At 44.0% G+C, this 27,414-nt stretch overlaps 1 protein-coding gene across 1 annotated transcript in view; it reads left to right on the plus strand.

Moving 5' to 3' along the window:
* The window catches only part of crybg2 (crystallin beta-gamma domain containing 2), a 40,631-nt gene that overhangs the window by 12,846 nt on the left and 371 nt on the right, over positions 1-27,414 (plus strand). Inside the window, exons 4-21 of the mRNA XM_076994786.1 lie at positions 7,616-9,308; positions 13,812-13,859; positions 15,113-15,231; positions 16,652-16,859; positions 19,548-19,687; positions 19,901-20,027; positions 20,220-20,255; positions 20,391-20,530; positions 22,253-22,379; positions 23,351-23,511; positions 24,289-24,415; positions 24,610-24,642; positions 24,768-24,880; positions 25,224-25,353; positions 25,646-25,785; positions 25,959-26,082; positions 26,254-26,412; positions 27,082-27,241. Of these exons, the coding sequence (XP_076850901.1) occupies positions 7,616-9,308; positions 13,812-13,859; positions 15,113-15,231; positions 16,652-16,859; positions 19,548-19,687; positions 19,901-20,027; positions 20,220-20,255; positions 20,391-20,530; positions 22,253-22,379; positions 23,351-23,511; positions 24,289-24,415; positions 24,610-24,642; positions 24,768-24,880; positions 25,224-25,353; positions 25,646-25,785; positions 25,959-26,082; positions 26,254-26,412; positions 27,082-27,241 (3,785 nt within the window). The remainder of the gene's footprint in view (positions 1-7,615; positions 9,309-13,811; positions 13,860-15,112; positions 15,232-16,651; positions 16,860-19,547; positions 19,688-19,900; positions 20,028-20,219; positions 20,256-20,390; positions 20,531-22,252; positions 22,380-23,350; positions 23,512-24,288; positions 24,416-24,609; positions 24,643-24,767; positions 24,881-25,223; positions 25,354-25,645; positions 25,786-25,958; positions 26,083-26,253; positions 26,413-27,081; positions 27,242-27,414) is intronic.

Raw genomic sequence — 27,414 nt, forward strand, 5'->3', positions numbered from 1 at the left:
ACACATTGAAGCTCCAACACCTCCTTCACCCCCTTGCCTAACAGAGAGACCTTCTCATAGGGGGTGTGTCCAGAGTTCTGTGTGCCTGTCAACCAGGGCCGGAGTGGGCCCCTTTTTCAGACCGAGAGTTTCATGCCCAAATCTGGCCCAAAATTATTTTTCCCTCCCAATCGGCCCAAACTAGAGATTGACATGAGCCGGCCCATTGGGAATCCTCCCGAATCTCCCGATTAGCCACTCCGGCTCTGCTGTCAACTCACTCACCAACAAGCTCACTAGTTAAGGGGAGTCTGTCATAGTCCCACATGAACCAGGACTTCCCGTCATGGTTCATGGCTTTTGCGATCTAACGCACCTGATCAAGGTCTTTAGTTCTTTGCCAACATTATTTGTTCTACTGGAGCATACAGTCCCTGACATAAGTTCTGTCGCTTATCCATGTTGTGGAAACAAAAGCTTATAAACTGACTTTAAATTCATCAATTAGTTTTAGAAATGACTCATATGAAAGCTGAAACCCTCCCAAATGAGATTTAATTCACGAAAATAAATTTGCTTTACTGCAGAAATATTGATCATTTAATGAACACAGAAAGGTCAGATTTTGGCAAGACAAAAGTTTTGTCGCCCACAGTAAGGTGAAAATCAAACAAATAATTCACTTCATATACAAATATATGCTTCATAACACTGGTGAATGACGTTGTGGTGCAATTAGAGCCATATTTAATATTCAGCTTTAATATGAGTCATTTCTAAAACCAATCGATGAATTTAAAGTCAGGTTATAAGCTTTTAATTCCACAACATGGATAAGCGACAGAACTTATGTCAGGGACTGTATGATGTGTTATAAAGGGGCCCATGAAGGGTTGATTCTGGTGCCAAGTCAAGTCATTTTTGAAGCCTCTGTTCACTGGTGCTTGCATTACAGAGATGACAGAGATGTTTCCACTACTAGAACATTATATTATAGAATATTCTATATTCCATATGTAGAATATTCTATGTGTAGAATATTCTATATTCAATATTCTAGAATATTGTCATATTGATGTAACAGCCCTTAGACAGAAGATGCTAGTTTCTATGATTTGTGTTGTTCTGGAGATATTCCAGCTACCTCACACATTACACAGCTTTAAGCAGATTATGTTAAACCAACTAAAGGATACAGCTTCCCTACAGAAATCCATGACCAGAAAAGCTTGTAGGTCAAATGTCCTGGTTAAGAAGATTATTAGGCAGGACTGTTACTAATTCAGCTTTTGTAAAACGGTTGCCAAGAGTACTCATTTCATATCTTGATTATGCAATCACATTTCCTCTGTGGAATTGCTAGTAACATAACATGGGTCAAGTTATATTTAGATATCACGATATCATTTCCTACTTAACGAGTGGTGTGGCATTTTTTTTATTGGTTGGTTTTTTTACTTTGGTGCGAAGCGCCTTGTGGTTCCTTACACTACGTGAGTAGGGACGACGTGAACTAAATACATATAGCCTACAAACGAATCAAAATCATGGTGCATTTTATGGTATGTGTTCATAATCTCGCTAATGGACTGAACACGTGTGAAAAAGTAGTGCAGCAGTGTTTCGTTTTAAACGTGCATGAGTCCGATAACGTAGTGCTCACAAAACAAACAAGAAGAATCGGACGAAAAAAAATCATGTATTTGTTTAAACAAACGAATCGATAAATCAATATTAATAAGTATATAAATAGATTACTAATACGATTTTTATCGACGTATTAAAGATTCTCTACGATTTCTGTTTTATAGTGGTGTATCGTTATATTTTCCTATTCTAGCAAACGTGCCTGAGAGGAACATGAAGCAATATGCTTTACAGCCTCAGCTTGTGTGTGTGTGTGTTCGTTTGTTTGTTTTGCCATGATGTGATACTAGTTTTGCTGTTAAAACTGCTGGTAATGTTGCCATGGTAATATCTCCTATGGCGAATGATCTGTTATGGTGTTCAATTAGGAGGTGATGGTTCAGCATTTATTAGTTTGCTGACATGCGAACCAATTTTGAACAAAACACGTTCATGAACACGTTCATGAAACCTCTGTGTATAAAGTTTAACACCGGGAGGGTTCAGCTCTTCTCGTACACGGCCTGTTTTTAAACCAACACTGACTAACTCTTCAGTTTAAATGACGGCAAGCGCTTTTAAAACGAAAAACACTTAAAACTTTCAACCGAAAGTAGCCTGTTTCGATACTTTCAACTTTCATACTTGTGGCCAAACTTTCATTTGTTGTTTTTAAACCAGTCCGGGAGCTTCATTCCGTGGTGAGGCGAAATCACAACCAACACTGCCGTTTACATACAAGACAACGTGGGCGTGTGAGGGAAAGTGCGAGTACGGTATGATGGTGAGAGTGAAGACTGAAAGTGTGTTTGCGTGTGTGAGAGAGAGTACGATAGTGAAAGAGTGACTGTCAGAAAGTACAATGGCAAGAGGTGAGAAGGAATGAGGAAAAGTGACTGAAGGATACAGAGAGAGATGTTACAATAGTGAGAGTAAGAGACTGAACTGAGTAAGAACTGAATATAAAACTATTAACACTGCCTACATTTTGCGTAAACATTACGAATTTTCCATGGACCTGAACCACTTTGCCTACCGTGAGTCAGTATTCACGTGCGCAAAAGTGAGAAGGTAACTAAAGGAGGTCTGCGTGTGATACTGACCAGAGTGTGTAGAGATAGGCTACCCATGACTTATACACTTACAACCTCTTACACCAAACTTCTTAAGTCAGACTTTTATTTAAATACATGTTAAAATAGTATTACTCAAAAACATTTTTGTTATCGGAAAAATTATCTAAACACAACTCAGCAGAATACAGTGAGAATCAACGCACTGAAAAAAAAGTGTCATACCAACTGTTGGAAATTAGATGGAAATGATGGAAATTAAGATGTTAAGATGCCATAGAAAATGTGCATAAAAAAAAACAGGCCTTGAAGAAAAACAAATTGACTCCGAAAGATAACAGATGTGCTAGAGCGAACCAAGACATCAAGCAAAAGATGGTTCAAGTCTACATGTTCTCCACCAGAAGCTAAAGAGCTGATCCACAACCATATCGATGTCAGCCACAGGATCAGGAAGGATAGCAGATCTAGATTTATCATGTGGTTTATACTAAGTCGATAGTGGAGATGACTTGGAAGAATGCCAAACCTAAACCGAGACAAGATGAAGTTTGGAGAAGATCAGACATGAATGGACAAGATCACAAAGCTTTTACAGGAATGAGATTCTTGTCAAACACTGCCTCTAGTTATATTTTTCGGCAAGACGTTTTGGACAAGGACAGATCTTTCAAAAACAGATTGCATTTGTATTTACAATATTTACATTTTATGTAAATTTACATTTATGTATTTATATTTTATGTTCGTCTTCTCAGAACAAGCTGTTTTCCAGATGTCAAAGTCAAATTTATTTATATAGCGCTTTTCACAACACACGTTGTCACAAAGCAGCTTTACAATCGTATGGGTCCAGATCCCTAATGAGCAAGCCAAAGGCGACAGTGGCGAGGAAAAACTCCCTAGATGGTGGGGAATAGGAAGAAACCTTGGGAGGACCAAGACTCAAAAGGGAACCCATCCTCCATTGGGCGGCCCGTTAACACAAGTTCGTGGTCACAGGGTGGTTTCAAAGTTCTACAGCAACAGTCCAGGCTCCTGTTCCCTCGGTGCAGGCGGTGGGCCTCAGGCGGGCCAGCATCAGCACGACCCCTCGTGGCAACGGCTCATCCAACCCCGGCATCAGCACATCCACCGGCAAGCCAGACCATCCCCCAGGTGCCTGCAGGTGCCTGTATCCAATCGAATATTCCGATGTCCCAAACAATCGGAAAGGGGATTCATCAGAGTAAATGACTTTACCCCAGTCCTCAGCAGTCCACTCCCTGTACCTTTTGCAGAATATCAGTCTGTCCCTGATGTTTGTTTCTGGAGAGAAGTGGCTTCTTTGCTGCCCTCCTTGAGACCAGGCCTTGCTCCAAGAGTCTCCTCCTCACAGTGCGTGCAGATGCACTCACACCTGCCTGCTGCCATTCCTGAGCAAGCTCTGCACTGCTGGTAGCCCGATCCCACAGCTGAAACACTTTTAAGAGACGTCCTGGTGCTTGCTGGTCTTTCTTGGGCGCCCTGGAGCTTTTTTGGCAACAATGGAACCTCTCTCCTTGAAGTTCTTGATGATGCAATAGATTGTTGACTGAGGTGCAATCTTTCTAGCTGCGATACTCTTCCCTGTTAGGCCATTTTTGTGCAGTGCAATGATGACTGCACATGTTTCTTTAGAGATAACCATGGTTAACAGAAGAGAAACAATGATGCCAAGCACCAGCCTCCTTTTAAAGTGTCCAGTGGTGTCGTTCTTACTTAATCATGACAGATTGATCTCCAGCCCTGTCCTCATCAACACCCACACTTGTGTTAATGGAGCAATCACTGAAACGATGTTAGCGGGTCCTTTTAAGGCAGGGCTGCAATGAAGTTGAAATATGTTTTGGGGGATAAAGTTCATTTTCGAGGGAAATATTGACTTTGCAATTAATTGCTGTTAAGCTGATCATTGTTTATAACATTCTGGAGTATATGCAAACTGCCATTATAAAAACTGAAGCAGTAGACTTTGTAAAAATTTATATTTGTATCATTCTCAAAACTTTTGGCCATGACTGTAGAGGTCAAAGTGACTTTATATGCCACCTACTGGTGAAACACAATACTACATATTACTTGCAACAAAAATTGTCTACAAGTAACTTTGTCAGCCTTTCTTTGTAAAGCACAGAATTTACACCAACATTTGTTCTGTTCATAAAATAAGAAAAAAAAATCAAATTGTTCTGAAAAATATTTTTTTTGCAAATTTTTTTGTTACAAAACTAATTCAAACTAATTTAAAAAACAAAATCAACCCGAGAGGCGGATTGGTTGGTAATATTCACAGTGGACTGAAATTACCCGACGCTTGTCGACAACTCCGCTAACATGTGACGGTCATGTTCACCGTTCCAGTGCCTTACACATCCGAGGCTGTGGGAAACACCACTTCCTCCTGCTGTGGAGGGAGGGAGATCTCCAGAAGGAAGGCAGTGATTGGTCACCAGTGGCAGTATGTCACTGAATATCGTAGTATTAACCTGAAGAATTTAGTTTCGGGTTTGGGTTTAGCTATGTTACTTAACTAGATACACAGTAATCTCAATTTCTAGTAGGCTACATTTAGAATATGTCAGAACTGGTACACATTTAAGTTACATAGCTGTCTGATTTGTTATATGCAGATTTTTCTAGATAGCATTTTAAAATTGTGGTTCCTAAGTCCTACACTATAATTAGTTCCACTGACCTATCCTTTAAACAAAACCAACAACAAAATGTCCAGTACTCAATAAAATGAAGAAGGCGATTCCAGTATCACTTGAAGAGAATAGTCCCACAGAGACCTTCGATGACCCACAAATATGCTTTCAGCTCATTAAAATTATCATTCCCAGTACTGATGAAGTTATAGGAACATTCTGGAAGGGTCCTTTTTCCTTGTGGCCACCTGAGGCTTTCACTAGGTACCCAGAGAGCAGCACAGGCCTATTTGACTTGTTTCTCACTCAGTGCTTAAAAACGTTCTACTTTCAAATATCAAAACCCTGATGCTTTAGTTTTTTAGCTGATACAGCCGTGATAACCTCCATCTTGTCACAACACTGATTTCACCTTGTGGCGTGACGTGACATGACAGTACGCACCACACAATTCTAGCTGTCTGCCATCGAAACTCACTTGTCATTTGCATGGAGTTGAGAAAAGCTCTTTTTCAACACAACCCTTGAATGAATTAATGAAATGGATGAAAACCTCCTCACTTCACTGCCACATAAATGTACCATTAGGACACACAATGCATCAACACTAGCTACATAGCTAACTGACCTGAGGTGCGAGAGGCCTCTCTCTGGAGGTCTGCAGACCTCTCTCAGCGATGCGGGCGGAGAAAAGAAATGCATGCTGTCGCCAAGGGCAACAGTCCAGAGCATGTTGACGAGCTACTCTGTGAATCCTTCTTGAAAGACAACGCAGGCAAATCCAGAGAAGAACCATTTGTAGAGATGGAAGTCTTCAAATTCAGAGTAGACATGAAGCTGGAACCACCGTAATCCACTCCAGTACATTCTACCAGGTCTACTGAAATGCAGAACACGATACAGCATCCAGTAAAGTCTCAGGTTATGGTGAGCATACACTTAGTGAGATGGGTTCATGTAAAGTGAAAATACTTTGCTACAGGACTTTGCTCTTGTTTACGTAATGCCTGGACTTGAACCTCAGCAGATTGGTCCCTGTCATCAACCAAAAATATTTTGCAGAATTATCAATGAGTTTGCAGTGCACAATTACTGAAGAATGTCCACAAGGGGGCGGTAGAAGACACAGAAACGGCACAATGTCACAAACGCTCTGTGTGTGTGTGTGTGTGTGTGTGTGTGTGTGTGTGTGTGTGTGTGTGTGTGTGTGTGTGTGTGTGTGTGTGTGCAGAGCCGGAGTGGCTAATCGGGAGATTCGGGAGGATTCCCGATGGGCCGGCTCATGTCAGTCTCTAGTATGGGCCGATTGGGAGGGGAAAATTATTTTGGGCCGGATTTGGGCATGAAACTCCCGGGCTGAAAAAGTGTCCCACTCCGGCCCTGTGTGTGTGTGTGTGTGTGTGTGTGTGTGTGTATGTTAACATGACAGTTCAGGGCATGACTGCTAAAACAAAGTTAAACTTGAATTCGTCCAAATAACATTTCCCATCCCTATAGAACATTTCATGTTCCTGGAACATTTCATAACTATGTTATACAAACACATCGGCATTCCACACCTAGTCTTGTGGGTGACATGAGGGTATTAAACTCAACGGTTTGACCCGTTGACTCTTTATAAGTGCATCCAAGCCCTGACCTGTCATATAGGTGCCGTGGAATGTGTGACATTTCGTGATGTTTAGTGACACATGCATGTGGCCCACACCTGGCACACCTTGGTGCTGATGGGTAATTAAATCTGATCTTTCCCACCTCCTTAATGTAGTCCCGTGGAGACAAAGGCACCTCTGCACCTTCTTTATGGCTCATCTCACCCCATCAGTCAGTGGCCAGAGCATGTTTGGTGGATGTATTGTTTCTAAAGAACCACAAACAGATATACCCAAAGCTTGCTCAGCAGGTTCCTGGTTGGTGGGAATATTACAATCTGAAATTATATGCATTGCAAAGCATTAAGCCCTCTATAAGATTAAGCTTCTGGGATCCATAAATTTCAAACATTGTTAATTCCTTTTTAATGTTCAGTGTGTCCCTATTTGTATGTCTATTTTTGAAGTGTTTCTCATACATTACCTATGATATCTTATTCATAAATTCTAGTTTGTTTCTATTTGAGCATGTTTCTATTTTGCACAGTGCTATCAATGCCTAGACATGAAAAACAGAAGAGTTGTCGGGAAGTAGCTTTGCATTTGTAGCTGATGTAGGCCAGAATATTAACATGGCTTCCTTTCTCCTGTTTTTTATGTTTCTGTTCATTTGCAGATTGCCCCTTACCTTCCCTGTTCTCAGTACAGTGACAGAAGAGTCTGAGTCAGAAACTTCAATAGATACAGTTCCTGGATCAGCTACAGAGATGAGTTCTGGTTTTACTTTGACTCTGAGACCCAGAGTGGAACATGATGATAGAGATGATTTCAAAAGGGTTCGCAAAGTGTCGCTGGTGGGTGATGACAGTAAAGCCGACATCCCTGAGCCCCTCACCACTTCACTGGAGAATGGACTGACAGCTCGGACAGAGGAGAACGGTGCCAGTACTGAGGATTTCAAGGCTTGGAGGTCTCTCCGCAAGGATTTCCACTCCATTCCAGAAGAATCAGAGTCCCCACCTCCAGGTGGCTCAGACACCGTGTGGGTGAATGACACGCACACACGCTCTGCCCTCTCCAGCGCCACACGTGAGCCAGAACTACTCCCTTCCTTTTCTTTCTCTCCTGAGACAGAGCAGAAAGCCCCACCCCCAGCTGTCTCCTTGGACACGGCCAGTAGCCCTGGCAACGGTAGCTGGTGGAATGTGAGGAGCGAAGTCCAGCCGGGTAGCGAGAGCGAGGCAGGTGGGAGGAGCTGGGCGGAGCTTGCGGCACCTGCAGGAGGGAGGGGGGCGGAGAGCGAGGGAGTAATAACAAATACAGGCTTAGACTCGTACGCACAGCTGGCGGAGTCTGGCTCAGAGTACACGGACGACTTCTTCACAGGCGTCTTCACGGCCACTCGGGTGGAACTGCCGCCCTCGCCCACCGACACAGACCCCGCCCCCGCGCCCGCCCCCGCGCCCGCCCCAACCTCCGAGCCGCATAAGATCCCGTCCGACATGGAGACCCTGGTGGATACGCTAAGAAGCATGGGGCCACCGCAGTCCCGGAATCGAACCCTGCAGAGGGCCGCCAGCCTGCCTTTCTCCTCTCTGCCCCCCATCAGGGAGGACACCCCCAGTCTGGCTCCAGCACCTGTCTCCAGCCCCACTCTGCCTAAGGAGACTCCGATGGGCCTGCCTCCAGACCTGGGTCTAAACTGGACCTCCATGAAAGACATGCGCTCCCCTTTCATCATGATGAAGGAGAAGCTGGGGTTGGAGGGGACGGGGCGGACGATCACCCTGCCGTCCCGGGCCTCCGCCATCAGCAGCATCGTCATGCGCAAGAGCTCCCTGCCGGACCTCAACCAGGAGGAGGGCGCTCAGCTCAACGGGGGCAGCTTTCTCGGGACGTCCCGCCTGGACAACAGCCTGCTCTTCTCCGCGTACCGCGCCGACCAGCCGGACGGGACGACGGGCAAGGCCTCGGCCCAGCGACCCCTTTATCGCGCCGCCTCTCTGCCCGACGTCGACCAGGGCCACGAGCGTCTCAGCAGAGCCCCCACGGGCCTGGACACGTTCGGCTCTGGGGCGACCCGCTACGACCGCCTGGCTCTCTTCACCTCCCCGCCACACTCGCTCACCGGGGTCACCGAGCCGCCCCGCATCAGCAGGGCCCCGCTATTCCTCCATAGCCCCCCTGCAGAGGGCCCTGTCTTGAACAGCCCCCCCTCCAGCCTCCTGCCTGAGTCGCCCATGAAATACCCCGCACCACCCAGCCTGCAGAGAAGTTTAAACTCAGAGGGCTCCCCCGGGTCGTCTGCCCAGGAGACCATGCTGGAGAAACAGTTCGTGGCCAAGTACAGAGCCTTCCCTGATGCTTACGTAAGTAGTCCTTCATCCAAAGACCTTACCTGAAGGCCTTGGGGTGTTAGGGGTCGGAACAGGGTTATGAATGGGGCTAGCACTGTAGACATCTCAGACTCGCTATGTGACCTGGACATCACTAGACAACAAGTAAAATCAGGTTTAACTTGGATGGGAATGGGCAAGTGTAAGCCACGATCAATAGCACTGAGGGAATCCACAATTTTCTTTGTTCTCAAGAAGGAGTCGATGTATAGAAGCCACGAGAGGATAAAATAACACCCTAGAGCATGTCACATGACTCGATTGTTTGCCGGTGTGTTTCTTAAAAGAAAAGCTATTTTAGAACTCGAGAAATATATATCTGATGTCTGAGATTACAAGAATGGGAAAAAAAATCCCAGTCTTTCCTGTTTTGACAAAAAATGATACTACTGAGTGGAGGGTGGGGGGAGGGAGGTGGGGGGGGGGGGGGGGGGGGGGCAATAGCAACACCTCACAGGGAGGGATTACAATAGTGCCTCAAAAACTAGTGTCCATTACCTCAGTCCTCATGCAATATTCACATTCTTACTGAAGCAGTGAAGCTAAACAGGTCTTCTTCTCCTCCCTTGTGTGACTGCTGTCCTCTGTCCCCTTAGTGCTTTGCAAGTCAAATGGTTTTTATGACATGACATTCAATATTTGGGACCTGACTCCACGTGACCACTGTCCAGCTATTACTGAAGGTTATTAATTACATAGAAGTTCTTTATGGTGCTAACTCTGTGCTTGTACATACTTTAAACCACGGCAAGGACACGTGCGCGCGCACACACACACACACACACACACACACACATGGAATGTTCCTCAGTGTGTATATATATATATATATATATATATATATATATATATATATATATATATATATATATATATATATATATATATAATTTCTCTGGAAACTCTATGCACTTCACCACAGGTATGAACATCTCTAATCTACATCTCTGTATCTCCCTTTCTCTCCTCTCTCTCTCTCACTCTTTCTTTATATGAGAGGGTGATGAGATGGAGATGTCAGCATGACTCTTTAGTCAAGCATTTGTCATTGACTGGGTAATAGTTTTAAACTTGCGTCATGTTTTGAATTACTTTATATAATTAGCGTGTGCAGTGTTGAGTGAGAGCTGCATGCATGGTAGACATGTTGTGTTATGGAGAACAGGACCAAGCCAGTCCAGTCACTACTTACACTCCCTGATGAGAGGCCAGTTTTTGCTTGTGGTTGTGTAAGCTTGTGCACATTCGATTATTTTTGTTGTTATTGAAGCTTGACAAATGTGTATGCTGTTTGAGTTTATTTGTCACGTCTTATGGTCGCTCAGTGTGCGGCTCTACACAGGAAAACAAACTCTTATCACTCAGGTGTGGTGAGCTGAGGCTGTGAGGCCAGCAGCTTCCTGCTTCTCCAGGATGGTAAACACATGTCCGCAGAGGGGCGGCTCCTCCAATCCATCCAGCTAGCGTCCATGGGCCTGCCAGCTGGAGTCTGGGCTGGGTCATTGGTGTAAACAGCTATGTGCTGGGAACCCTCGTGCACTGAGAGCCATGAGACCTGGTGATGAACTGCTCACTAGTGACTTTAACTCAGGGGTCAGGACATACTAGTGACTCTGACTTACTGGTTACAACATACTCACTAGTGACTCTGAGTCATGAGTCAGGACATATTCACTAGTGACTCTGAGTCATGAGTCAGGACATATTCACTAGTGACTCTGAGTCATGAGTCAGGACATATTCACTAGTGACTCTGAGTCATGGATCAGCACATACTCACTAGTGACACTGAGTCATGGATCAGGACATATTCACTAGTGACTCTGAGTCATGGGTCAGGACATACTAGTGACTCTGAGTCATGGGTTACAACATATTCACTAGTGACTCTGATTCATGGGTCAGGACATATTCACTAGTGACTCTGATTCATGGGTCAGGACATATTCACTAGTGACTCTGATTCATGGGTCAAGACATATTCACTAGTGACTCTGATTCATGGGTCAGGACATATTCACTAGTGACTCTGACTCTTGGGTTACAACATATTCACTAGTGACTCTGATTCATGGGTCAGGACATATTCACTAGTGACTCTGATTCATGGGTCAGGACATATTCACTAGTGACTCTGATTCATGGGTCAAGACATATTCACTAGTGACTCTGATTCATGGGTCAGGACATATTCACTAGTGACTCTGACTCTTGGGTTACAACATATTCACTAGTGACTGATTCATGGGTCAGGACATATTCACTAGTGACTCTGATTCATGGGTCAGGACATTCACTAGTGGCTCTGATTCATGGGTTACAACATACTCACTAGTCAGTCTGAGTCATGGATCAGGACATGCTCACTAGTGACTCTGAGTCATTGGTTACAACATACTCACTAGTGACTCTGATTCATGGGTCAGGACATACTCACTAGTGACTCTGATTCATGGGTCAGGACATATTCACTAGTGACTCTGACTCTTGGGTCAGGACGTACTCACCAATAATGTCAGGCGCGAGCCAGGTCAGTTGTTATGTCGTTTCTGAATGCAGTCGTGCTCGTGCTGGTTATGACCACAAAACCCACATTGTTTATATGGGTTTACTGAGGGTGAGAACACTAGGAAGGCGAGAGGGAGATGAGACTCTGCTCTGTGTGCTGGTTGGCTCTCCCTCCCTCCGCAGGCCGGTGCCGTTGCATGAGCCAGGCTATGTGTTGAATCCTGCTCAGACACACCCAGGTGCTGGTGCGAACCTCAGGTCACTCTGTGCCGACAGCAAGCTGATGGAGACGCATCAGTGAGCGAGGGGAAATGAGCGAAGATGATTAAACTATTACACACACACACACACACACACACACACACTGATCATTCCACACCCAACCTCTATGTGTCAACATGTTTCTCCAATTTTATACTTTGCAAAAAAGATATCTTTGCAATGTAAAACGTCTTAAAAGAGCAATGGGTCTTCACATTATGCCATTATACTGACACCTAGTGGTCTGGATGTCTCAGAGATTCTGTATTTCACTACAGTGGGCGATTTCTGGTCAATTTAAGATGTTTTTTTCTGGAAAACATATCTTTTGCAATGCATATCACAAGCTGGAGCAGTCTTCTCAATATATCAGATTTCACTGCACATGAAGCACAGCATAACAGTGCAAGAAAGGTGCCACAAACCAGCCATCGATCAAAAACTGCTTGCAAGTTATTCCAACAGCAGCCATTTTTCTTCAGGGTATCTGGCCATGTGTGTACAGTGTCTTCCCTCGGGCACTCGAGGGGAACCTACAGTTCAGCACCACACATTTCTCCAGGTCTTTATAGTTGATTGTCGATGGATTCCTATAGCCTGTCTGTCAAGGAAGGAGACTAACACACACATACATACACACACACAAACACACACACATATGAGGTACCCAGAGATACACACACACAGGTGCTTATTTACGTGTCCTTGTAAACACATTCATTTCCACACTGACATTTTTGGCCAATATTTGTGAAGATTATGGGCAAAAGTCCATATGCGGTTGTATGGATCTTTGCTAATAGGTGTCGCTTTGAAATGACTGATTGCTAGCATCAAAAAACATTCAATAAATTAAATCGTAATAAATAAATCCATAAATCATCTCCACAAGGTTTATCCAGCCAAAGTGTTATCATAAGAAATTGCAGAGGCGTTTAGGGTGGTGCAACAATGTTGTCTTTGAACTTGTTACACCTTTCCTCAGAAGCATGAATGGTTTCGTGATAGACGGAGAACCTGTTCAGAGGAACAGCAGGGCATAATGACCTTGACAAGCCTCACATCTTTTACATTTGTCTTTCAGCACCGTTTACAGATGACATTCCAGTCGGTGACATTTAAAAAGTGGTCACAGCACCATAATCAGACTAAGATTATTATGCAGGATTATGGATTATATAGATGTGGGTGTGGCACAGTCGTTGGTACACTATATGCTTTCTGAGAAAACTGCTACTAGTGATGTGTATGCGTTCCTGGGTCTTTTCTCCTTCATATCCATCGCATCACTAATGCTTTTCCTCCCCGGGCTGGTTAGATGCACATTCGATAATCGTGTGGTGGGGTGGATTCCTGATTAGAAGAATTATACTCAGTAATTTCTTAACAGCACAACTGGGCGAGTGGGTTCAATTACTATTAATCTTTTTTTGTGTACATGATACATGTGTTACCCTGTCTGGTCCTCCCAGCAGTTTGTTCATACACCCTAGGTTGATTTTCCTTGCTAATGTCTGCTAAACGTTTACACCCGTTTCCTGTAAAAACGACCCTCAATTGTTAAAAGTGGTATGATGAACTTGAATCGAATTTAGTTAGAATGACCAAAAACACAAAAGGCTAGACATGGACATTCAAAAGTTCATGAAATTGCGGTTTGTTCCTGTGTGTTCACTAACTCTATTCTGCTGTGTTTTCTTCCTCTAGCGTACCAAAGAGAAAGAGCACGGGAAACTCAACCCTCGACCAGGAAAGGTGAGTCCCATCCATTCGATGACCCATTACCCGATGTATCCCCATACCCTTCCAGAGAGCACACCAAATCCACACACAAAATGGATTTTTATGGAGCTTCAGAACACAAAGTCCCAAACCGCTGTTCAGGATTTTAATTCTTTAACTAATATCATTACAAATAATGTGACAGCAGCCTCGAGCAGTTCGTCAGGCAGGTGTGAGACATGGGTGTGTGTGTAACACGGTGCCAGGGAAAGAAAACCCTCTCTGGCTCGGGTCCAAAAAGAGCTGGCGAAATGAGGCGAAACGACCGAGCATAATTTTAAATGACAGTTTAACAAATGAAGCCATTACTGTCTTTAAAGCTGTGAAACGAACCCCAATGAGGGCTAGGCCAATGGGAGTAGCAGAGAGGAGCACGCCGAGGACTCCCAGGTTGCGCCGATACGTGGCTCTCTCTGTTTTTTACGTTGAACATTTTCAATTTAACATTTTTAACATCGTGTTTCTTTTTAGTTTAGCTAGCGTTTTTAGAAAGGTTACCCTCCCAGTGTCTGTTTGCCTTTGGGTTATTTAGTTTAGTCCCTTTATGCATTTGTTGGGTGTGAGTTTTTCCCCAGGCTGTCTAAGGAATCTAAGGAAACATGGCGTCCTTAGATTCTCCATTTTCTATTCTGAAACTACAGCATTTAAGTGTGTGGTCTGTATTCTTCCTATGAATTAGTTTTAACGTAAAACACCAAAGTAGGACGATGGAGAACTACCACACCTCCATCGCTGGTGATTTTGAATATACGGCCATTTTTAGGAGTTACGAACTGTACACTGGATTCTGCCACTAAAGGCAATTCCCACATTCAGAGAAGGTCACATTCGTGAACCTGATAGTGACTGTCGGCAGTTGCTGTGGTGTGTCAGTATTTCAGTTTCCCCTTCATAACAATTGTGGTTGTTTCTTTGGTCCTTTTTTGTAGCCACAGCAAATTAAAGTGAAATGTCAGGCCTGTTCTGGCAAGCCGCTAGCACCTGAGAAAAAAAGCTGGTCCCACAGGTGTGCATTAGACTGCTCACATAAATGTTCTGTTAGTGGTGGCGCGACGCAGGTCAGGAGTCGTGTAAGAATTGGAGTCACATTAGCAAACACAATGGAAGTCTTTCTTGGTCTGCTGGCACCACTGCTCGCGATCCTCCCTGGTGGCGGGAGGTGGTATTGCATGGAACAATGCAGTCGTTGTTGAGTCCATTGAAGCTGGTGTTTGTCCCTCCATTAGATGCTCATCTTTGATGAGCCAGGACTTCGTGGCCAGTGTATTGAGGTTCGCTCAGACGTGATGGACACCACAGCGTGGAAGCTTCCTGAGACCATCTCCATTAGAGTGGTCCGAGGAGGGTGAGAGGATTAAACACACACACACACACACATGCACAAAACCAAAAAAGTCAATTTTTTTTATGCTTGCATTTCAGAAACATGCAAACCTGCACTGAAACTTAAAAAATAAAATGTAATAAAAGCCCTTCTATGACATACATTATTTTAAAGGTTCTACACAAAATGACTTGCCTTTTCAAAATGAAAAGTACATCTTTGCACTCACATACTCAAACATAAATAGTGTTGAGTATCGAAAACTGGTTCTGAACTGGAACTCGTTCCAAAATATCAAGAACCGGGTACCATTAAAAAATTAATAGAATGTCTATTCCACTTGTCCATTTCTACCAATGCATTTTATGGCTCAAATGTACCTCCATGATTTGTGCAAAAATCATCTGTATGAAGTCACATACCCGCCTAGACCAGTGCATCATGTAATATGTCATTATGTAGATTTGCTGTTCCTCTACAGCATTAGTCGAGGAAAGTTTAACTTCACTTTGTGTGAGAAAACGAAAAGTACAACGTATGTGGAAAGTTATAAGAGGTTATACATCTTGGGCATTAGCATAATGTTGTATTGACTGCATGTCTCTGCAACATTTTTTCAGGAAGGTAATAATAATAATAATAATAATAACAGTAAAAAGAACAATATTTTTATAGGTAAACATTTGGGACAATTTCTTGTAATTGACAAGAACATGCATCGATAAGCAGAATCGGAAACAAAATCAATAAAATGCAATCGACACCCAACCCTACGTATAAATGATAAATACACACACACATATGCAGCAGGTTTCTTATACCAAAACCACTCTGCCCTGAAGGGCACACGCTTGCCTGCCTCACCCTGCCCTCCAGCACCAAAGCACTCTAGATTTACTGCCATTACTGAGAGATATGTCCGCAGGAGCTACGCGTGCGACTGCCTGAGCCCCGTCCCTTCCCGACGTCACCAGGTTTCCCCGTTTGTCCGGAGCATCTTCTACGTGCTGGACCGTGACTCTTTGTTATGAGTCGGTACCTTCGAAAAGAAACAAGACAAAGGGCTGTTTACTTGGCAGTGATGCAGCATTTAATTAATCTTTGGTTTGACTGATTATGAAATGCGAAAAATATTGTTTGTCGCTTAGTTACAGGAAGATGATATTTAAGCCTGTGAATCATGTGAGTTGCGTAATATAATAGTTGGGTGAAATGGGTATACATCCATCTGAAACGTGAGTCGTTCTGGCTTTTTTGAAAAGTACTGACCGTGCTAACCTATTTCAAAGAGCAAACATTTTGTTTAACGACAAACATAAAATATCTTCGGCAATTTAAGAAACGTCCCCGAAAAGTCTGTTTCCAAACAAAATGTTAATTATGTCCCATCCTCAGATTTCTCTGTCTTCATTTTTCTATTGTTCCTGTTCTCCCTTGGCAGCTGGGTGTTATATGAGAAGCCCGAATTCAAAGGCCAGAAGATTGCCCTGGACGAGGGTGATATAGAGCTCACAAACCCCTTTGGCTCCCAGGACAACGGCCAGCGTCCCACACAGAACGGGACGGGTGAGTCCGGAGAGGACGGCCCAGACCCAGAACCAAATGAGACAAAGACGTTTATTATTGGCTCGTTAAGAAGAGCAGTGAGGGTATGACCAGCACACACACACACACACACTCATGCATGCACAAATTCACATGCACACATCCACACATACAGAGATAAGAAAAATATGGTAATCATTGTAGATTCATGAATTATTGTTAGTTAGCATGGTGGGTTTGGGGGGGTCATAAGCATAATTTCATTAATAAATATTATTAATTTGTTTTTATATTATATTATTATACATGCAAAATAAGTATTGAACAGGTCACCATTTTCTAAGTAATATATTTCTGAAGGTACTATTGACATTCTCACCAGATGTTTTTAATTACTCATCCATTCCACACATGCAATGAAATTAAAACACAGATGTCCATAAATTATGTGTAATAATGTGAAATGACACAGGGAGAAAGTATTGAACACATGAAGAAAGGGAGGAACAAGAAGCCATGGAAAGTCATGACACCAGCTGAAATATATCAGTCATTAGAAGCAACCCTGCCACTTAGTGCAAATTAATATCATCTGGTTCAGTCCCAACCGATGGCCTATAAAACGATATCTTATTACCAAGGTGTCACACAAGAAACATCTCATGAAGTTACAAAATGTACTGAAGTTTGAGGATTGATAAGAATAATCAGAAGAGTTGTGGACCACTTGTGGAGAGCTACAGAAAGATATTGAATCGGCAGGTACAATTGTTTCAAAGGAAACTAATAGTAATGCACACAACACACAAGACTTAAGACTTTGCTGAAGGAAAATTGTGTTGTTGCATGTTGAACGTTTGCGGCACAACATTTACACAATCGTGAGAAATACTGGGAGAATATGTATGGTCAGATGAAACCAAAATTGAACTCTTTGGGTGCCATAATACACACCATATTGTTTGCAGTTCCAGTTGAAAATCTATGAAAAGAACTAAAGTTCAGAGTTCATAGAAGGAGCCCACTGAATATTCTGGATATGTAGAGTGTTTGTGTGGAAGAATGGGCCAAAATCTCACCTGAGCAATGTGGCTTGTTTCTACAAGAGGTATCTTGAAGCTTCTGTACGAAGTATTAAATAAATGTTAGTAAGCATGTTCAATGCTTCTTCCCTGTGTCATTTCTCATTATTACACACAACTTTAATTTATGGACAACTATGTTTGCTTTATTTGCATGTGTGGATTGGTTGGGTTGTTACCGACATCTGGTGAGAATTTCGTGTCAATAGCACCTTTAGAAATATATTTACTTAGAGTATCAGTGATGAGTTCAATCCTTATTTTACCTGCTGTACATGTTATGTTATAATACAGGGCTGTGGCTGGGGTGGGCATTGAAACCCCAGATTTTATTTCTTTACTTATTTCTTATTGGCTCTTTGAGACGTATAAAAGTTCAGACAGTGTTGACAGCGGCTCAGCGGCTCGTCAGTAGGGGGAACTGCGTTGTGCTCAGGAAAGTAGACAGTGTGCAAACCGGAGAAGTCCCTATCTTTTAACGCCATTCTTGCACTCCTAGGCCGTTTTACAAGGGCTGAGGAAACCTTTTCTTATTTAAAGTTGTACTATAGTACATAGTTGTTGAAGTTATTCTATCAGTGTACTACTGAACATGGATTTAATTAAAGAGGATTGATGAGAATCTTTGAGATTTCTCAGTGCAATCACTTTTTTTTTATATATATATTATACATAAGCAAAGTATATTAAGTAATTAGCCTTTTATAAATAACTTCCAGGGTCATAACAATATAAATTATTTCATATGAATAAATAATGCATTACAATAATGTCATCTGAAGCATCAAAGTTATGCAATTTGTATCCTTGGGTAACAGTTTAGTTCAAGGTTATTTGTAACCTTATCTAGCTATAAAACTAAACTGAGTTTGAGAGTAGCTCCTCCACAACCTAACATCCTACACTTGTATTCATTTCCAAATTTGGCTTTGAAATGTTTCCTAGGCCTGCCATTATTATCATTGCATCCATGATATGTTCTAAATTAGCGCTATGAAATGTTAGCTTATCTAGTCTTCATCCTGGCCAGAGTACACATATTTTACGTTTCATACAGCTGTCTTTCCTCCAGACGCAGTACCAGGTTACTGTTTTGAATGTTTCTTGAAGACAATAGCAAAGCGATCGTTGCTTGTCTGAGCGGACGCTGCCCTGTCTGCTGGTTTGCGCACAAGCGACCTGCAGCGTTAGTGCTGCCAGCACGCGCACACGTCAGCTGCGATGATGGTTCGAGGGAGGAGGACTCACGCGCCCTCTCTCACTCACAGACAGCCGCGTCTAAACTGAATTAAGCCCGCACTCAACTCTGAGGAGACGTTGTCAATCTCTGATTTTTAAAATACAAAGTACCTTATAAATGCATTTTAGCACTAAAATACACGATCAAGGTCGGAATCTCGGCGTCCTTAGTTGGCTATGGACTTGGAGCTGTGTTTCCCCGTTAGGACTTAGGAACTCCCTCTGGTGTCCAGGGGGAGAATTGCAGCCAAATCAGTACAGAGTAAAGGCACATATAAAGTAAAACACTGACTTCATTAAAGCACATTTTGGTCACATTTTGGACTAAAACTGACTTATTATGACTTGCTGTTTTTTATTAAAAAACTTTTTGGCATGTTTTTCCACATGGTACACACTTATGTCAATATAATGAACCGAGTTGAATTAAAGTGAACTGAAACTAATCTTAAGTGAATTAAACTATCCCAGGACTACAGCGTTCCAGAGATCTGTCTCTTCCCGGAGGAGGATGCAGGGGGAAAGAAAGTAATCTTCCGGGACACGTCGGAAGACGCCAGGATCTATGGCTTCCCCATCAGAGCAAACTCCATCATCATCAACGCTGGCCTGTGAGTGCACAAATAAAGAATGTACAAATAAATATTTTGGCTGCTGCTTAAGGTTCGGCACGCGTGATGCTTTCATGCGCCCGTCTGAATGCGTGAAGTGCAGGGGGTCAGTTAAGCGGTTTGGGGGAGGCGTGTCCGAGCAGGCCGGGTTCTGCGTGACCCGTTTCTTCCAACCCGTGAAGCGCTCCCTCACGACTTCTCTGCCGCACGCAGGTGGCTGGTGTTCTCCGAGCCCTTCTTCCAGGGCGTCCCACGGGTGCTGGAGGTGGGAGGCTTCCCCAAACCGAAGTCCTGGTGTGACACGGAGCCCTACGTGAGCTCACTGCACCCCCTGAAAATAGTGAGTGAGCCGCCACCCCCCCCCCCCCCACACACCCAGAACACAGCCATTAAACTTTCGCGTGTCGGTGTGCTGCTGTTTTTCACATATTTGGTATTGAAATAGAAAATAAATTGGACCTTTTTCATTCGTTTTTGCGTTTTGTTTTGTTTCTGTGTTTTTTGTTTGTCTGTTCAACGGTTTTGTCTTTAGGGAGAGCCAAGAGTGGAGAAACCTAACGAACCCAAAGTAAGAACCACGTGTGTGCGTACGTGCGTGCGTGCATGTGCACCTCTGTGTGTGTGTGTGTGTGCGTGTGTGCGTGTGTGTGTGCAGGTGCGAGCGGCATGCAAGTGCGTGACTCGCTGTGGTTTCTCTCCTCAGCTTGTGATTTATGAAAAGCCGTATTTCACTGGGAAGAAACGTGAGATCTACACCAACGCCAGGGACTTCATCACCATAGAGAGCCGGCAGCAGACGGCCATCATGTACTGCGCCGGCTCCGTTAAAGTCATCGGAGGCATGTGGGTTGAAAGGACTGACCATCAGGCGTGTTGCATATGGGCTTGTGTGTGTCTGTCTTTCTGTGTGTGCCTATGTGAATACATGTGATTCTGGGGAAATTATAGGGCTTTACATCAAAGTCGTAACAAAACTACCACTAGATTAAAAGATGAACTAAGATCACTAATCAGAGCTGACATGAAGGAAGAAGCTTGTGCAAAAGGAGCTTGTACAATAGGAGTGTTGCTTGTTTACCTAAAACTGAAGTAATTACCACTGATCTTTTGCTTACTGATGATTGTCTATAATTTGCCCCTCAAAACTGAGAGTTATTGTAGACATGGAGCTGCAGTCCTCTGGGGGCACATGGGTGTTCTGTATGTCTCTGCACCTGAACTCTCTGTGACCAGCTGCTTTGACCTTGTAGGCTTCCTTGCTGTCACTACATTTCCCAGCACCCTTTGCATTTCACCCGACAATTTCCTCTGCACTTTCCTCTTGAAATTCATTTTTTGCCTTTGGTCCCTTCTTCAAACTTCCACATCTCGTCGTTTACTATATCAGTATCACCTGCAGGGTAAGATAAGATAAGCTGTTTATCTTACTGAAGCATGAATTAAGGTCTCTCATTAGTAAAGTAAAATTTGTTTATACAGCACTCTTCACACACATAAACGACGACGTAACACAACACGAACTACACAACACTGCACAGAACACACAAATTTTTATTTATAGTTTGTTGTTAGAAAACATTGATTATCTTATCGGTGTGATTTTATTATGGAATCCTCACAAGACTGGATGAGTCACGATAAAATGGAAAAAACATTTGGCAGTCTGACATGCCAAAGCAGAGTGTGTATACCTGTCTTCACCCAGCCATGACCACATGGAACTTGGGGCAGGTTTATCCCGTCTAACCATCAGTGTGTATATTGGCAAAAGCCATATGTTGTAATTGTGAATGTAATTGTAACATATATATATATAATTTTAGAATATAATTATATATAATTATAAGCTTACTTTCCTTTTTTCAAGTGTGACAGTCCAGTCATCTCCGTGATCATGATGGGCTTACCATGGGAGCCATGTTATTAGCCATAAGTGACATATAATGGTGTAGTCCCAGGTCATTAGCTATGTTAAGCTGCATTCACACTGCAGACTCCAGGCCTACAGCGCACAGATAAAGATGCACACACACAGAGCCAGTTCTTCGTCTGGTTTTGTCGGGTGATTAGACCAAGTAACGACCACTGGGTGGGTCCACAGCTCAAGTGTAATAAGCATAACGACACACAGCTCAAGGATAATGGCGCTGCTATAGCCGTAACACCGTCATAACAGCAGATTATGACAAAATCCATGATGGCTTGATGCATCCTCTGATTTGATCGACCCTCTTCATGCCTCAAGCTGTGTCACCGCAGCTGTCAGAAGAAAGTTGGACCCATGCATGAAGAACAGCGGGGAGAAAGAGAAAAAGACTCTTTGTCCACGCTCCTTTGTACATACTTCTTTGTACATACTTCTTTGTCCATACTTCTTTGTCCATACTTCTTTGTTCATACTTATTTTGCACTTTTGATGCAAACGAACACGATGCTGCTATGCTGTGCATTGCACTATATTTACATTTACATTTGCACATCTGGCTGATATAAATCTACTCATGATTAAATTTCTATTCTGTTCTATTCTATTCTATTCTATTCTATTCTATTCTATTGTTTCAGATGGGTGGGCTATGAGAAGGAAGGTTTCCGTGGACACCAGTACCTCCTGGAGGAGGGGGAGTATCACGACTGGCGTGTGTGGGGGGGCTGTGATTGTGAGCTGCGCTCAGCCCGGGTGATCCGAACTGTGAGTGGCACTTCATCTCGACCAATCACCACCGCACACACACGCAACCCTCCTAGTGTGTGGTCATATCTCATTACCTCACACTCGGGTCTCCTCCCAGAGGCCTGTGAGTCTGAGGGTGTCTGAGCAGTCTCCCTGTTCCTCACATTGTGCTCTTCTGGACTGGTATTGATGGTCCACTCCTCCAGCGTAGGGGTCACCGCCCCAACTGCCCCTATCACCCAACTGCCCCTACCACCCAACTGCCCCTATCATCCAACTGCCCCTATCACTGACAATGTTACCCATTCTTGTTCTCTTCTTTCAGTCCCTGATACTTTTCCAGCTTTTACTTTTACAGCTTCTTTTAGATGTTTCTATCAGGTCAGCTGTGTCACCGCTGCTGACCTCTGCACCTTATCCACCATCACGCTGTCTGATTGATGTCACCACCATGTGCTTATCCGTCTGGATCTGGAGGACCCGCTGGGTCCCAGCCCGGTGGTTCTCCGCCCCTCTCAGTGGCCCCTCCCATTCAGTCCTGGGCTGCGCAGTGTGTGTGCCTTGTGCATGTTCCTGCTTGTGATCCGGAGAAGCTTCAGATGTTTCGGACAGGTCCTTAGTCGGGACGTTTCGGACAGGTCCTTCATCAGCTGTGCAGTTTTGACTACCTCCTCATCATTGGTGTCCTATATATGTGTATATAAGATGTACATAAACCCTGTCTGTCTTAGCTATGCTCAAACTCACCTTATCAGTCCATTTCTGACCACATGACCCCTGCTGACTGGTTAACACGTGATTCTTAACAAAGGATTGAAATAAAATAGCTGTCTATGTATGTGCATAAAAGCTATTAATAAACATGGTGCAGATACTATGTTGTATGAAAAAGCAATACCTCCAAATACATTTCTGAGTCAAAATTAATAGGGTTTAGTAAGTGTGTCTGTGAGATTGTGTTTCCTTAGTGCCTTACTGCTCTTCTACAGGACCTGATTGAGCCTATGCTGATGATGATTGAGATGCCGAATGAGGAGGAAGATGAAAATGAAGATGAAGAGCGCACGCTCGAGGCGACGGAAGCTGTTGCCGATGTCGAGCTGTCAGGCTTCCGGCCGGCCGTTCGATCTATAAAAGTGCTGAGCGGAGTGTGAGTACCAACTTACTCAACTGGTCTCATTTCCTTCTCCGTACATTGTTGAAATCAAACCTTTTTTTTAATATGCATAGCAAGTCATACATTTTCATTGAGTAACTGTTTGATGTGTATTCCACTATTCTCCACCAGAGGGCAGAGTGGAGAGTGTGTCGTTTACTGTAATCAAGATAAAATATTCAATTTGTGTGATAAGAGAGTGGGGGGGTATGAGACTGCACTATAGACCAAGGCTGTGTTCGAAATAGCCTACTACATACTACTGGTGTACTGATCGAGCCCCAAATAAGTATGCTGTATGCAGTATGTGACCAAAATGAAATTTATCAGTACGCGAAACATACCCGGATGACCTACTACTTCCGCAAAATATTCCAGTACGCGAACAGAGCTATCTTCGTGGTGTACTGCATCCCATCATGCAACGCTACGCTCACGTGACCCCGTAGTGTGCTTTGCTTTTGTCGCATACTAGAAACTGTACTTCATACTACTACGAGGACCAGTATGTAGTATCCAGTATATACTGAGTCCAGTATGCAGTATCCAGTATGTAGTAGGCTATTTCGTACAGAGCCCAAGTCTACTGCCATCTTCTGGTGAAATATAAAAAGGCTTTTTTGAGTTTACTGCCATCTTCTGGTAAAATATAAAATGCTGTGGTCAACAGAGGCTGCGGGCCAATGAGAATGTGCCGTACTTTGGACACCCCCTGTGTGAAAACACTGCCTGTGCATGTTTAGGGACTCTGACAACTGTCTCTCCTTCCAGATGGGTGGCGTACTCTCATGTGGATTACTCTGGAAACCAGTACGTGCTGGAGAAAGGTTACTACAACACCTGCATCGACTGGGGAGCCGAGGACAACCGTATCTGCTCCATACAGCCCGTCCTCAAGGTAAGACCAGACCCGCCTAAAACCACCATTGGAGCCCCAGGCCTCACCAGTGAACTGAGACGCATCAAATCCCTTATGGAGCCTGGTCTTTACGTTCACAGTTATCGTTCCAGAGCTCTTCATGAGCAGTACTGATATTCTGCCACGATACAGAAAAAAAACGTACCGAATTAACCGGTTTTTTCTGGTTTCAGGCTCCAAGTGTTGGGCCCGTCGTACACAGCGAGGTTAGTGCCCCCTCCTCCCTGCACACCTCCCACCACCGCGCCTCGCTTCCCTGGAGACGTGCCTGTTGGTTATGCGTGGTGATCGTACGTGACCTCTGCCCTCTTGTTTCCCTCTCCTGCTGTAGTTACTACTCTACTCTGAGCCGGGCTTTCAGGGCCTGTGCCAGGAGTTCACCAAGAGCCATGAATCTTTGCCCTCGCCACCCTCGGTCCAGTCCTGTAGGGTGTTAAGCGGAAGGTCAGTAATCTTCTTCACGTCTGGTAAAGAATGATTTCGCAGTATCTCCTGCGTAAGGGTCTGTCGTTGATCACAATCTGTTCTTTACTGTTTTAACGTGAAGACACACATGTTGAATGTTCATATTTCAGGACTTCAAAGCAGCTCTGATGACATAATGGCATAATGGCACCTGTCCATTTTTCTCATTTGGCAAAAAATTGCCCATTAACTTTTAGTACAAAAGTTAATATAACAGTAAATGGAATGTTTTGAATAGAATAGAATGACATATTTCACAGCATGGTGAAGACTGGGTCTGGGCCACTAATGTGGGTGTGTTGATGTGTTGTGTGTCTCTTAGCTGGGTGCTGTATGATACCGCTGACTTCACAGGAAACCAGTATGTGTTATCAGAAGGTGATTATGTTAATTTGACCAGCATGGGCTGCCCCAGCGGCTGTGTTATACGCTCAGTCAAATCTGTGCCAACGGTGAGTCAAACGGCTCTCCCCAGAGTCTCCCCTCTCTCTCTCTCTCCTATCTCTCCCTCTCTCTCTCCCTATCTCTCTCTCTCTCGCCTTCTCTCCCTCTCTTTCTCTCTTCCTCTCACTCTCACTCCCCTCCTCTCTCTCTCTCCCTCTCTCCCTGTCATTCTCTCTTCCTCTCTCTCACTCTCTCTTTCACTCTCACTCCCTCTCTCTCTCCCTCTTTCTCTCCCTCTCACTTCCCCCCCCCTCTCTCTCTCTCTCTCTCTAACTTCGTATGTTTGCTTCTTTGGATCAGTTGTTTGCTGTTCCATCCATCTCCTTGTTTGGACTGGAGTGTTTTGAGGGCAGAGAGGTTACCCTGGATACAGAAGTGTCTGACTTGATGACAGAGGGATTTAACCCACACTTTCTCTCTGTGAGGGTCAATACTGGCTGGTAAGTGTGTGTGTGTGTGTGTGTGTGTGTGTGTGTGTGTGTGTGTGTGTGTGTGTGTGTGTGTGTGTGTGTGTGTGTGTGTGTGTGTGTGTGTGTTTGTACAACTGTTTAAATTCGGATATCACTATATGCATTATTCAGCGTTCTCATAATGATCTTGTCTTGTCTTGCAGTTGGGTGTTATATGAGCACACTAACTACAGGGGGCGCCAGTTCCTGCTTGAACCTGTTGAGGTCACAAACTGGCACAAATTCAGTTCCCTCAGCAGTATAGGTTCCATATACCCAATCCGACCAGTGAGTACAAAAACTCCATAATCCTCTTCTTCACAGTAGGACACTGGACACACCTGATAATCTGTGTGTGTGTGTGTGTGTGTGTGTGTGTGTGTGTGTGTGTGTGTGTGTGTGTGTGTGCGTGTGTGTGCATGTGCGTGCGTGTGTGTGCGTGTGTGTGTTTTCCTGCAGAAGCAAAGGTTTTTCCGGATCCGGTATAAGGAGAGTGGCTACTTCATGTCAGTACAGGGGGGTGTGGATCAGCTGAAGTCGGGCCGTGTGGTGGTGTCCGAGCACGTGGAGGGCACGAGTGATATCTGGTTCTATCAGAACGGCCTCATCAAGAACAAGGTTGTTGGTTTTATTGTCGTTTGCCTTGATGCCCATTGGTCCTCCTGACAAACATTGTAGAATCACAAAGCCATTAAACGTCTCGTGTGATCCCTACTGTGAAGGAGCCTTTTCTGTTCATTGATTTTCTCCGCAGCCTGATTATTTACAGTCATGGCAGTTAATGGGATTTATTTAGTATCTGTTTCAGTGTGAGCACTGTGTTGGGCTTTAGTGCCTTTCAAAATACAAAGTCTAGTAAAGTAAATGTGTTATACTGCCTTTATTAAGAAGAGGAATTACTTTGGCTTTCACTTATTATTGATTCACGTTCTTTGTTACAGATGACTTGGTTTTAACAATGTAATACAGAAAATATGCCATAGCAAACATACTTTAGCCAGTGCTTGTGTACATGCGATTGGCGTGGATGGATGTTCATGACACATTTTTTCATGTTATTAACCCTCCCATTATACTTGTGTGTTTGTGGAATAGAATTGTTATTGTTTACACTTTTATTTATGATATTTTTTCTTTCATGTTCCCTCTTCTTTCTCTCTCCCTCTCTTTCTCTCCCTCCCTCCCTCCCTCTCTCTCTCTCTCTCCCTTCCTCCCTCCTTCTCTCTCTCACAATCTCACTATCTCTCCCTCCCTCTCTCTCACTTCCTCTCATCTTGCGGCGTGTAGCTGGCACCGACCATGAGTCTGCAGGTGATCGGGAATGTGGAGTCAGGGGCGAAGGTGGTGCTGTGGTCTGAGACTCGCACCCCCGTCCAGATGTGGAGCACCAAGCTCACCGGCGCCATCTCTAGCCTCACCTTCCCTGGCATGGTGCTCATTGTGAAGGGTGAGAGCCAGCTGTGCATATTAAATGCAAAATATTACATCTACAGCCTTTAGCTCACTGGAGTTTAATGGACTTTAGGTGACATCCTGTAGAAAGCCTTCAAGAAGTTAGCAGCTCACGTTTGTTACATTGAGATCGGAAAATATACCATAGAGCAAGCGGCATGTGTGTCG

Source organism: Brachyhypopomus gauderio, unplaced genomic scaffold, assembly GCF_052324685.1.
Source record: "Brachyhypopomus gauderio isolate BG-103 unplaced genomic scaffold, BGAUD_0.2 sc163, whole genome shotgun sequence".
Lineage (NCBI taxonomy): Eukaryota > Metazoa > Chordata > Actinopteri > Gymnotiformes > Hypopomidae > Brachyhypopomus > Brachyhypopomus gauderio.